This window comes from Palaemon carinicauda, chromosome 28 (assembly GCF_036898095.1).
Source record: "Palaemon carinicauda isolate YSFRI2023 chromosome 28, ASM3689809v2, whole genome shotgun sequence".
Classification (NCBI taxonomy): domain Eukaryota; kingdom Metazoa; phylum Arthropoda; class Malacostraca; order Decapoda; family Palaemonidae; genus Palaemon; species Palaemon carinicauda.
In genome coordinates this window covers 76,778,504-76,793,098 of record NC_090752.1, presented here as the reverse complement: position 1 = coordinate 76,793,098, position 14,595 = coordinate 76,778,504, and the positions used below count along the sequence as shown (strand labels likewise).

Below are 14,595 nucleotides of genomic sequence, written 5' to 3'. Positions count from 1 at the left end.
ACAATAATAAGCCAAAATGAGTTACGGCCAACCTTATATGCTGTAAATTTAGAACACAAATCCTTTACGTTATTTTTTGACTCTGGTAGTCCACGTAATATTATGGATTTGAAGACGCATCATTTGTTGTTTTCGAACTTTCCGATTGAAAAATCAGGAATCAGACTTTCAGGTATAGGAAATAATGAATTAAACGTCATAGGCATAACTCATATTCAGTTCAGAGTCGGTAATCGCACGTTTGCCGATACATTTGTTGTTGTGAAAAACATTAATATGTATCCAGCTGTAATTATAGGATACCCATCTATGGGAAATCAAAACATTATCTTAGCTCCTGCAAAGCACGGCGTGTATATCAAAGGGAAATTCTATAAGTCTTCTAATACTTTAAAGTCAGTTTTGGATAAAAAGGAGACGACAAATGTAACCGTAACGTACGTTGAAGAACCAATAACTTGTCTCACTAATAAAGAAATAATACACGCGACCCAGCAGAATTCTCGTTCACCCGTAATATCATCTTGCACGCAATATATCGAACCAAACATACCTTCGAATTTAATAGTGCAAATAAAGAAAACACTACCGGGATCTGAAATATTAATCCTTTCCGATACTTTGAAAACCAACGGATTGTCTGTCACACAAGCTATTTATACAGTAGGCTCACATCAGCAATGTAATATCGAAGTCTGTAATCATTTAAATAACACTTTAGTAATTCACAAAAATCAACATATCTTGGATGTAGAAGTTTATAAACATCGTATTCTTACCGTTGCTGAAATCAATCACTCTAAATCAGTTGCGGATGAATCCCTTTTACGATCTATTAAAAATAAAATCATTAAGGACATTCAAGACGAAGAAATTCAGCAGAAAATTTTTGAACTTTTAAATAAATATACAGATGTCTTTTCCACTACGGATGGATCCTTAGGGAAAACAGATGTGATCGAGCATCAAATAAGGTTAAAAGACAAACAGAAAATTATATATGTACCCTCGTACAGACTCCCTATGAAATTCCAGAATGAAATAAATGATGAAGTAGGTAAAATGTTAGAGGAAGGAGTCATTAGAAAATCAAATAGCCCTTATAATTTTCCTTTAATAGTTGTACCGAAAAAAGATCGAACATGGCGTATCTGCGTCGACTTTCGTCGTCTAAACGAGGAAACGATCCCTGATCGATTCCCAGTGCCATGTACTGACGATATTTTGTCTTTGTTAGGTCAGAATAAATATTTTACCAGTTTGGACTTACTTAAAGGCTTTCACCAGATATCATTAGAAGAAGATAGTATCCCATACACAGCCTTCAGCACAGCCAGGGGACATTATGAATTTTTACGGATGCCTTTTGGTTTACGTTGTGCTCCTATAACATTTACAAGAATGATTAACATAGTGTTTGGAGACTTGTTAGGGGATATATTGCATGCCTATATGGATGATCTTGTAATCTTTTCCAACACCTTAGAGGAACATCTACGTAAGTTAGAACTAGTACTACAGAGATTAAGACAACATAACTTAAGGGTAAAGATTAGTAAGTGTGAATTTTTCAAAACAGAATTGATATATTTGGGTTTCATGGTGTCAAGCCAAGGTCTTAAAGTAGTCCATGATAAGGTGTCGGCTATACGTAATTTTCCCATACCTACTAATGTCAAGGGAATACAGCAATTTCTGGGTTGTAGTGGATATTACAGGCGTTTTATACGCAACTATTCAATAATAGCCGCTCCTTTAACTGATCTTACGAAGAAGGGCGTAGATTTCATATGGTCTGAGCAACATCAACAGGCGTTTAATACTTTGAAAGATGAACTGTGTAGTTCTCCTATCTTAAAATTTCCTGACTTCGGTAAGGAATTCTTCATTGCAACAGACGCCTCAGACTTAGGAGTAGGAGGGGTATTGCTTCAGCAATATGATAAACAGTTTTTCCCGATAGCTTTCTATTCTCGAAAATTGAGAACTTCCGAAAGTAAGTATGCAGTAATAGACAAGGAAGGACTAGCTATTGTTAATTCGCTAGTGCATTTTAAGTTCATAATTTACGGTTATCCCGTTAAGGTTCTTACTGACCATAAACCACTAACAGAGTTCTTTAAAGGCTTCAATCACAGCCCTAAACGAACTCGGTGGCATTTAATCATTCAAGATTTTGGCGCAAGAATCGGGTATTTACCTGGGAAAGCAAATATCATTGCGGATGCATTATCACGCAACCCCGTGTCATCTTGTACGGAGTCTTTAGCTGAATTAATAGATATATCAACATCCATGCCTATTGTAAAAACAATATCTGAACAAGAAGATTTAGGCTGGAGTGCTGAATTGTTACAGACTGAGCAAAGAAAAGATCAGAAAATAGAAACAATTATAAATGCTTTGAAAGGCAATCATAAAGAAAAAGAATATATAAAGTATAAGCAGCAGAATTATGTAATCAATGATAATATTCTGTGTAGGACTGTGACAAGGAAAACCCGCAATACACCACATGTAACTAACGACCAGGTAGTAGTACCAAACTCACTTGTTTCCACTGTCCTGAATTGGTTGCATTCAAATCCATTACATGGACACCCTGGGTTCTCATTAATGTCACAGAAAGCCAAATCATTGTTTTATTGGCATACAATGCTTACAGATATAAAAAGACACATAGCTAATTGTCGCACATGTCAGGAAAACAAAGGGCATACGAAAACACCTGTTAGCTTAGGAGCTTATCCTGTTCCCAATCAACCCTTTGAAAGAATACATTTAGATTTGTTAACAGGATTTTACGAGTCAGACAGAGGGAATAAGCACCTCTTAGTAATTATAGATGCTTTAACTCGATATACAGAACTAATAGCGCTTAAAACTAAAACTGCGATTGAATGCGCTAGGAAGTTTTACGAGTGTTACATTTGTAAACATGGAATTCCACACATGATAATCTCAGACTCGGGTGGTGAATTTAATAATCACTTTCTTATCTCATTGTGTGAATTCCTCAACATAAAGAAGGTTAATACCATGATATATCACCCAGAGTCGAATGGGCTAGTGGAAAGAGCAAATAGGAAGATATTAAATATATTAAGGGTAACACTAGGGGGATCAGACCCCAACTGGGATATTGCAATACCGGCGGCACTGAGTACTCTGAATCATTCATATCATATATCAATTAAAATGTCACCGCATGAAGCATTGTATGGTACCCCAGTTAGAACACCTTTCCATGTATTAACGCCTACAACTAATCTATCAAATCCTTTAAAAGAATGTATAAATGCAAGTATAAGTCGATATGATATCCTTCGAAAGAATTTAGAAGAATCACAAATCATAATGAAAAGGAATCATGATAAAATAGCGAAACCAACTAAAACATATACCGTGGGTGATAACATCTATATTCAAATCAATGTCAGAAAAGGGCTCAACTATAAACTAACACCTAAGTTTGAAGGCCCATTTAACATTTTGGAAATATTAACGGCCAATAGGTTTAGAATTCAAAACGTAGCCCAACCCACGGATGAGAGAATAGTACCATTGTCTCACATAAGAAATTAAAAAGAAGTGAGGAAAAATTTTAATTTTTGTAACTAAAAAGTTTTCTTTTTAATACAGGAGTAATTACATATATTTTTTCTCGTTACAGGTTTCCAAGATGAATTTTTTGTTGTTGGGAGTGATATTGTTCGCTCAGACATTTTTTTCGTATGGGATGAGTTCTAAGACTAAGAATATATATTTTAAATATGGAAATATAGTTGAAAGACAAGAAGACATTTTTATTACATCAACCAACGTAATTGTCGAAGTGCATATGCAAGCAATTTTTCTTCAAGAGAATGATGTCACTAGCTTAAGAACCGCCATTTCAAGGTTTTCTGCATCATTGGATGAGTTGCATAGGAGACATTTTCATTTGACTACTAAGAGTTTGCTTGGATCAACATTAAAAGTTGCAGAGATGCTATCTGATGACTTAAAAAATAAGACTGGAGAGACAGGATCTTTGGCTTATGACCTTTTGATGTGGACTGTAGGACACGAACAAAAAGAAAGACGGAATCCGTTCATTTATGCTGCATTAAGCATCTTTGGGTCTGTTGCAAGTTTAGGTTTAGGACTTTCCAATCGTCTTAAAATTAGTAATCAAAATAAGAAAATTGAGTTCTTGACTCATAAAGATGAATTGATTATGTCAGAACTAAGGGATCAGTTAGCTTCAATCAATAAAATTATGGATTTGTTAAATGAACATTCAGATAATATCGTTCAAATTATGGAAGTACAGGATTTGTTAGCAACATTAACGTATTATGATTCAAAGATAGATCACATACATAACAGAATTGCACATTTCATTGAGAAATCCAAGGATTATGTAGAAGCTATCACGTTAGCAACTAAAGGTGTATTGTCGCCCCATTTGTTGCCTATACGTTACTTAAAATTGGTTCTGGAGAACACTAGGGATAAACTAGGCTATGTTCCTTTGTTAGACGAACATAGGTTAGAATTTTATTACAGCCTAATTACAGTAAACGTAGATAATAACAAGGTTAGGATTACAATTCCCTTTGATTCTACTGATGCCTGGCAATCTTACAGGATATCACCATTTCCGACTTTCATGACGAATCACTCAAATCCAGTAATATCCAGTTTGACAGGACACGTATTGATTTCCCCAGACAAGGAAACATATACGGTCATTAAAGACTTAAATCAATTAACTCACTGTTCAGACGCAATGGATAGAAAAATATGTACAGCTGACTCATTTGAATTCCGTAAAAACTTGATGGATTCATGCGAGTTAGGTATAGTGCTAGACGGTGCTCTCTCCCATACAAATGAAAATTGTCTGGATAAGCTTTATCCCTTTGACAATAAAGAATTCAATTGCAGACTAAATAATGGCTCGTGGATACGATACGACAAGGACGGCTTCAATGTATCATGCCCTGACGGATCCACATCATTCAACCACATCTTCGTCGCAGCAGATGGCTGTATCGGGACTTCCCCGAATTCCATGGTGACTGGCCTACGGACAATCATCAGAGAACGAGCTTACTTCGCGAACTTCACGTGGACCTCTACAACGCCCGCACTTCCTCTCCCCTATAAAGGAAGTGTGGCGAAACGCTTAATGAAACTTACCGAAAAGGACCACCTGTCGCCGACTTACAAAGAGATTCTTCACCCTATATTACTAGCAGGTTTATTGGTAACGGCGTTGATTTTTATCGCCTGAACATCCTTGTTTGGCGTAGGTTACGGCACAGCAAGCAGCTACAAAGGAACGAGTTGAATAGCCCTGACAATACCCCTTACTTGATCCAGTTCAAAGCTGTATGAGTGGCCACCTCATTCGCTAAGGGAGTAATTTGTCAGGATGATGTTTGTATGAAAAGCTGACTAGTACGCTAGTAATATGTAATTAAAGAAATTCTCTACATTTGCATTGTTAAAAATACATTTAAAAAAACATTTAAAAAAGTAAATAAAATAAAAAAGGATATAAATCATTTTTTTCTCTCGGCATCTAATAAAAATATATAAGCCGGAATGTTAAAAAAGAAAAGAGAAAAAAAAAAAAAAAAAGAAAAAAATATATAAGATATATAACAGAATCTATGGGCATCTAATAAAATGTATCAGCCCTATATATAAATATATATATATATATATATGTACGAAACCGTGGTACGTGTACGTACCAGGAATTTGTATTTGTGCACTAAAAATTGAGTATCTTGTTTCTGACAAAGGTAACAATTATTCTTTATCAAGTTACCGAATCATTTGTAAGTCAGAATTTGTTTTGTTTTTTGGTACCATGTAATCATTTGCTAGCAATGTACCATATATATGATCTTGGTTTTATCATGCATTTTTCTTTTTGCTTTGGTAATATCTTTTTTGTATGCATTATTGTTATTAGTTTTGATGTGCCTATTTGGACATTCGTCCTCAGTTGGATATAGCTAGTTTTGGACAATGAATGATACGTATGTCCAGTCACACCTAATAACCATGTTTCGGCTTGTTGTTAAATTTTTGTAAAAAAAATTGAGATAGCTGGCCGAGCTTATGTAATATTTAGAATAGTAATATTACATGTTTAAAACAAATGACGTAATATGTCATGTTGGTTGGAAGAGCTGGCCGTGAGATTTGCTATGGTCAACTCAAATTGTGTACAGGATGTAAGATGCTAAGTTGTCATTCTTTCTTAGTGTCAACACATTGCCTCTTCGTGTGAAAGTTTGTGACGTCACCGGATGCAGGTGTCTTCCGATTCCGTCACTTATCCAAATTAAAGCAAGTGTACGATTTTTGGGATATCAGTAATTTGTTCAGTTCTTATCTAAACTTCACCAGAATTGGTCATGTGGACCAACACAGCTTCCTCCAGTGATGGAGATGTTTAACTCAGTTGTTTATATACAATAAAACTTAAAAACCATTAAGATGTGTTCAATAAACCATTTAAATACATCTGAAAACAACTCATACTCAAATGTGTGCTTAAGACAGTAGCACACCAATAAATGGACACCCTTGCCTTACCGATTTTTTTATAGGGAATGGATCAGAGATGTTACCATTTATGCATACTACACTTTCAGCGTCTTTATATAACATTTGTATTAGCTGAATGAAACTAGGATCAAAACCAAAGTTGCTCAATATAGCATATAAAAAGTCATGATCAACACAATCAAAAGCTTTAGACCAGTCTAAATTTATTATCGCAGCTTGTTTATCATTATCATTTGCATAAATCATAATATCTCTCATGATGGAATTCAAGTTGATAATTGACCTATCATCAACACAACTAAACTGCTCGCGGGAAATAATTAAATGTAACACATTCTTTAACCTATTAGTTATTATTTTCGCTATTATTTTAAAATCCACGTTTAGCATTGTTATTGGCCTCCAGTTTGTAATAAAACCTAAATCTCCTTCCTTCGGTATAAGCGTTATTATTCCTTTATTCATTTTAGAGATGGTCTTATATTTAAAAATAAACTTTACTAAGCTCATAAAATCGTTTTTTATTTCTTTCCAAAACTTTTTGTAAAACTCAACAGTGAGACCATCTATTCCCGGGCTTTTGCCGTTCTTCATCCCTCTCAATGCTTTCAGTACTTCAGACTCTGTCACTTCTGAGGTTAAAATATCATTCTCATTCCCATCAATAACTTTATCTACTAGATTCAAAAACAGGTCTTGATAAGACTTATGACATTTCTCTTTTTTGAAAAGTTTTTCAAAATATTCCCTTATATTTAACGCAATAGCTTTGGGATTTAGTATTTCGGTACCATCGTCCCTCTTTATCTTATTTACATACGATTTAGAGTTTTTCTCCCTCCCTAATAGGTACGCTGAAACTTGTTCACCCTTTAACTTATCATCCACTTTTGCTCTAATTTTGACTCCTTCACAGATCTCGTCTTGAATACTATTTATTCTTAATTTCAAAGAGTTCACTAACGAAAACTTGTCCTTATTCAATACCCCTTTTCCTATTTCATCTTTCAACTGGTAGTTCAGTAAATTCAATAGCCCATATTTTGCTTGGTTAATCTGCTTTGAACACGTAATAAAGAAAGATTTCAGTTGAGCTTTCGCATATTCCCACCAACACAAAATATTTCCAACTCTATCTTTGCTCCTCTTGATATTATTCCAATTCATAAGAAAATTGTCTCTTACAATATCTGTATCTAGAATATTACTATTAAGTTTCCAGTACCCTTTACCTGGCAACGCTACATTTTCTAATTTCAAAGCTAATACTATAATACAATGATCAGTCCAGATGACAGGAATATTTTGAATATTTGCCACATGGTTATGTAAATCTTTTAGATAAAACCTATCCAGCCTTGAACCATAATTCTCCCTAACATAAGTATACTCCACCTGGTGATGACATGAATTCCAAACATCTATGAGTTTCAAGTTGCTTTTCAAGTTTACTAATGACTTTGATAGAAGTTCACTATCGGAATTAGAACAATCTCTCATACAGGTAATAGAATTCCAATCTCCCCCCCATTATGATATTACTTATATTGTTCCTTAAGAAATATAAAATATCTGTATTAAACAATTTCTCCCTTTCTTTCCTCTTACTATTCCCAGCTGGAGCATAAACATTTAATAATTGAACAGTAACGTTTGAATAGCGACAATTAACACTCATTACATAGCCATCAGTATCGTTTTCAAAATTAAAAATTTCCACATTAGATGTTTTATTTAAAAAGATTGCTATTCCACCCTTAAGAATTTGTGTATAATTAATCAACACTTTGCAGTATTTTTCAACATATTCCAATTTCCCTTCCCCTTTTATATTGTGCTCTTGGACGAAAATTACATCTAGATTATAAAGAAACATAAAGTTTATTATTTTAATTTGCTTATTCAAAGTATTAAGTCCATTTACGTTAACTGTAGCTACATTTAATGTGGATGAAATGAATTTTTTATATTATGTAAAATACATTTACAATACAAGATTAAATTGCTTTAAGCTTCTTTGTACACTTTCCTGTTTCATCGTCTGATGATAAATTCTGGTTTGTCCTTTCCATGTTTTGGCACTGGTCTTTCTTCAACGTTATCTTGAGTTTATTGCCAGAGTCTGTTTTCGTATGCCATGTTTCCATTTCCAAATCAGTACTGTAAAGTTTTCTTTGGGCCGTAAGCAACTCATATGTTTCCTCACAATCCATTTTTCCCTCCTGATTACCTTTTATTATACTCGCTGCTTCATTTCCTGTTGATAACTCGTTTTCTTTAACATTTTTATGAATCTCAACCTTTGTTTTTGATCTACGCAATTCACTTACACCTATTGGTTGGGAAACCCTAATTCCTTCATCGTCATCATCCTGCTCGTAATCAAGGTTGTCCACAAAAAGATCCCTTTCATCTCCATAATTTAGCCCACTGCCGATTACCCCTTTCTCCAGTTTTCCATAAACATTTTCTTCCCTTATGCAGTCCACAGGTTCTCCCAATACAATTTCCTCGTCCGGTTCTTTCCCTATCTTACTTCCAGCAGTCCTTTTTGATGTGCCTTTCCCAAGTTTTATCGAGTCACCTTCATCCTTTTCTTTCTCAGAATAATTTTTTGAGATATCCTTAACAATTTCTTCTATTGTGCAATCTAAATCCTGTTCTTCTATTGAATTGGGTCCTTTATCCTTATCCGTACCTTCGGTCACTATATCAGTATTTTGATAACTTTGGTTATCTCCTCTTCCTTCAACTGTTGCCTCTTCTACATTGCCTTTGTGCAACTCATTTGCTTTTACGCTGGTCTCATCCTTTCCTTCCGTAGGTAGGTGAGGGAACTCTCCTTCTTTAAACTTATATCTCACATCTTCGTAACTGCAGTCTTTAGCTAAGTGACCTATTTCACCACACCGAAAGCATGTCCGTGGCTGCCATTATATAAGATGGTCAAGGTAAATCCTGAAACCGTAATTGATGATGGGACATTCTCTTTTAGTCTCATGCGGGCTGTCCTGACTCCAGTCAATAGCCCTTTGAATGGTCCGTCAGCATACCTGTTTACCCTGATTCCTTCCACTTTTCCATATTTTGATAAAACCTCGATCAGCTTTTCATCTGCGAATCCGAAAGGAGCATTCCTTATTGAAACATACGTAATGGAGGAGCTAAGATTCACTATCTTTACATTTCCTAACTGGTCTGAACACACCTCTTTGCCTTCATAATTTTCCATGAGATCATTAAACACGTTTGGTACTACTTTAACAATTACTCTGTTTTTATTTATAAATTGAACTCCTATAATTGAGTTGTGAACCAATTTCATGTTATCAAACAACATTTTGCTAACAATATCCATAGTCGGGTGTGCAGTAAACTGCAGCCCAAAGGAGTCCTTTCTCCTAAACGGTGTTGAGTATGACCCCATACTGTTACACTGAAAATAGTCACTAAAAGAGTCAATAGATGGCAGCACCGTCGCCACCGTCTAGCGCAGACTCCCCCACCTAGGCCAGGCTAGGGGGGGGGGGGGCCACAACTCGAAATTAGAGAAAATCACAAAGTTTCCAAGGTTTATAACTGCACTGTCACGTAACCCACATTCACTATGCCTATTTCAGCACTAACGGCACATATTCACCGAAAACCTCACAACATATTTTCGGCGAAACTGCAGCTATGACACCAGAAATAAGCAAAATTGAACAGAAGCCGCAACAGATTGTTGTTTACCTACAGGCTTCTTCTTCTTCATCACCTTCCTTTTTTTCAGTACCCATAATCTTCCAGGTTATCAGATGTGTCTTCATTTATAGTGAAGACACTCTAGTTTCCTCCCCCCCCCCCTTGTTTTATTTTGGCCTTGGACTGGCCAAGAAAAAGCTTTATTTGTATTTCTAATAATAAACACCCGAATGCTGTTACATTTACAACGTTTAATTTCAAAATTGTTTGTGTTGTTGGCATTCGGTTATCTTACATGATACATTCCATAAATCAATTAAATTTATATACTATAGCTTCGTTATCCATTTTGTATTTCATTCCACATTAATTATATACTACTGCTTGGTTATTCATTATTTATTATATTACACGAATTTTTTATATACAACTGCTTCGTTATTTTTTTCTCAAATATTTTCGATTGAATTTTTGTAATTAGATATCGAACTAGGTAGTAGGTTGGCGATTACACTAGCCACCTGTTGATATACTACCGCTAGAGATTTATTGGATCCTTTGACTGGCCAGACAGTAGCCTATTACATTATACCACTCAGATAACGGCTCATTTTTCCTTTGCCTACATATATACCGAATAATTTAGCCTATTCTTTCCATATTCTCCTCTGACCTCATACACCTGACAACTGCTAAGATTACCAAACAATTCATCTTCGTCCAAGGGGTTAATTACTGCTTTGTAATTGTTCAGCGACTACTTGTGTCTCGCTAAGGGTAGAAGAGACTCCAAAATCAAACCATTGTTCTCTAGTCTTGGGTAGAGACATAGCCTCTGTACCATTGTCTTCCACTGTCTTGGGGTAGAGTTCTCTTGCTTTAGGGTACACTCGGGCACACCAATGGAACAAGCTATTCGGAACCAACAAGAAAACACTATACAGCCAACTAAGAGGGGAAGACAACCACCAAAAAATCCCGGAAGTCGAACCAGTAAGAGACTGGGAAAACATAGGGAACAATCCGGTATCGCACAATGAACATGCAACATGGCTCCAGGAAGTCTAGGAAGAAGAAACATGGAGAATAAACAAAGATTCACAGAGACCACGACAAACACAGTTAGATTCCAACTAAAGAAAATGACAAACTGGAAAGTCCCACATCCTAATGAAGTCCATGGATACTGGCTTAAAAACTTGACAGCCCTATACCCGCGGATAGCAGCACAAACTCCAGCATTGTATCTCAAATCACCATGCACCCAAATGGATGACCACAGGAAAAACGTCCTTAGTACAAAATGACAAGACTAAGGGAAATGTAGCCAGTAACTACAGGCCTATCACTTGCCTACTAATAATGTGGAATTTAGTAACAAGTATCATTAGTGAAATGCTATACAACTACCCAGAGGAGACAAACACCATCCCCCACCAACAGAAAGGCTACAGAAGGAGGGGTTGGGGCACAAAAGACTATCTCCTGATAGACAAAATGGTAATGAAGAACAATAGGAGAAGGAAAACCAGCCTAAGCATCGCATGGAATGACAATAAGAAAGCCTTTGACTTGATACCGCACACATGGCTAATAGAATGCCTGAAATTTTATGGGGCAGAGGAAAACACCCTCAGCTTCCTCAAAAATACAATGTGCAACTGGAATACAATACTTACAAGCTCTGGAATAAGACTAATAGAGGTTAATATCTTCGTAGTAGCCATGATTCCCATGGAAAAAGCACTGCAGAAGATGGATGCTGGGTACCAACTCGAGAAAAGAGGCAACAGAATTAACCATCTGATGTTCATGGACAACATCAAGCTGTATGTTAAGAACATCAAGGAAATAGATACCTTGATCCAGATTGTAAGGATTGTATCTGGGGACATCAGGATGGAGTTTGGAATAGAAAAATGTGCCTTAGTCAATATACAAAAGGGCAAAGTAACAAGGGCTGAAGGGATAAAGCTACCAGATGGGAGCAACATTAAACACAGGGATGAGACGGAATACAAATACTGGGGAATGATGGAAGGAGAGAATATAAAACACCAAGAGATGAAGGACACGATCAGGAAAGAATATATGCAGAGATTTAAGGCGATACTCAATTCAAAACTCAACGCCGGAAATATGATAAAAGCCATAAACACAATGGCAGTGCCAGTAATCAGATACAGCGCAGGAATAGTCGAATGGACGTAGGCAGAACTACGCGGCATAGACCAGAAAACTAGGAAACATATGACAATACACAAAGCCCTACACCCAAGAGCAAATGCGGACAGACTATGCATAACACTAAAGGAAGGAGGGAGAGGACTACTAAGGAGAGAGGACTGCGTCAACATTGAGAATAGAGCACTGGGGCAATATCTGAAAACCAGTGAAGACGAGTGGCTCAAGATTGCATGGGAAGAAGGACTGATAAAAGTAGACGAAGACCCAGAAATATACAGAGACAGAAGAATGACAAACAGAATACAGACAATACATGAGACGGACTAAAGAACTAGCCAGCGATGACACGTGGCAATGGCTACTGAGGGGAGAACTCAAGAAGGAAATTGAAGGAATGATAACAGCGGCACAATATCAGGCCTTAACAACCAGATATGTTCAATGAACAACAGACGGAAATAACATCTCTCCCATATGTAGGAATTGCAATACGAAAAATGAAACCATAATCCACATAGCAAGCGAATGTCCGGCACTTGCACAGAACGAGTACAAAAAGAGGCATGATTCAGTGGCAAAAGCCTTCTACTGGAACCTGTGCAAGAAACATCAGGTACCTTGCAATAATAAGTGGTATGAGCACCAACCTGAGGGAGTGATAGAAAACGATCACATAAGGATCCTCTGGGACTATGGTATCAGAACAGATAGGGTGATATGTGCAAATAGACCAGACGTGACGTTGATTTACAAAATCAAGAAAGTAGCATTCATTGATGTCGTTGTACCATTGGACTACAGAGTTGAAGAGAAAGAGATGGAAAAAAATTATAAAAATCAAGACCTAAAAATAGAAATAAGTAGGATATGGGATATGTCAGTGGAAATTGTACCCATAATCATAGGAACACTAGGCACGATCCCAAGATCCCTGAAAAGGAATCTAGAAAAACTAGAGGCTGAAGTAGCTTTAGGACTCTTGCAGAAGAGTGTGATCCTAGGAACGGCGCACATAATAAGAAAAGTGATGGACTCCTAAGGAGGCAGGATGTAACCCGGAACCCTACACTATAAATACCACCCAGTTAAAAGTCTGTGAATGAGCGAAAAATAATAATAATAATAATAATAATAATAATAATAATAATAGTCTTGGATACTGCCATAACCTCTGTACTATGGTCTTCCACTATCTTGGGGTAGAGTTCTCTTGCTTGAGGGAACACTTTGGCACACTATACTATTTTATTTCTCTTCCTTCTTTTTTTTTGAAGTTTTAATAGTTTATTTACGAAAGATCTATTTAAATGTTGTCACTACTCTTAAAATATATTATTTCAATTGCTCATTACTTCTTTTGTAGTTTATTTATTTCATACCATCCTGCTTTTCCAACTAAGGTTGTAGCTTATCTACAACCTTGTTGTCCTGGTTGAAGTTCCTCAATGGCACCTGTCTACTTGGGATATTTCTGCGAATGATATACTAGAGAATTTTACCTTAGAGATATCACAAAGTTCTAACCTCCGGAGCCAATATCCCGAGAGATATCGTGTATAAATCAGGAACGTGTTAACCTGTTAAGCGTCACCCACGTGATAAACCGTTCACCACGATCTACTCGGTACCGCCTTCAACTGCATATTCCGTTCATGACTTTAATTGCCTTTTTCAAGCCGTCAGTCTCGTGATATTACATTTACTCGTATAGTAAGTATAGGATCACCACTTGGCAACACTCTCAGCATATGGGGGCTGTAAATAGAACCTTATATGATGTCTGGCAACATTTTTTTTTGAAGGTAGCTTGATGTTAGAAAACTGGTTTCCTTTAAGTGCGCTTCGGGCGTTCATGCGGGAGTGGTTGTTTGTTGTTCCTTTTGTAATGAACGGTCTAAAGAGGAAGGTTATTTCTTTAGATGAAATATATGATATTCTTGTTGAGGAATTTAATAATGATAAGCTGTTTGATAATGAGAGCACTAGTTCTGAATCCTCCAGTGATGAGTATATTGAAGAAACAAAGTTTTCTTTCGATGCCGAAAGCAAAAATGACTTCTCATTACCGAATGACTGGACAACGAGATTTCACAAAACTATATAGGAAAGGAAACGCCGAGAGAGAGAGAGAGAGAGAGAGAGAGAGAGAGA

General features: G+C 36.4%; 1 protein-coding gene across 1 annotated transcript; it reads left to right on the top strand.

Annotated features, from left to right (window-relative positions):
• Nucleotides 1-11,754: 11,754 nt before the first annotated feature.
• On the top strand, nucleotides 11,755-13,483 carry LOC137621889 (uncharacterized). The gene is made up of 2 exons (XM_068352394.1): nucleotides 11,755-12,464; nucleotides 12,925-13,483. The coding sequence occupies exons 1-2, from the start codon at nucleotides 11,755-11,757 to the stop codon at nucleotides 13,481-13,483; spliced, it is 1,269 nt and encodes a 422-aa protein (XP_068208495.1).
• The last annotated feature ends 1,112 nt before the right edge of the window (nucleotides 13,484-14,595 follow it).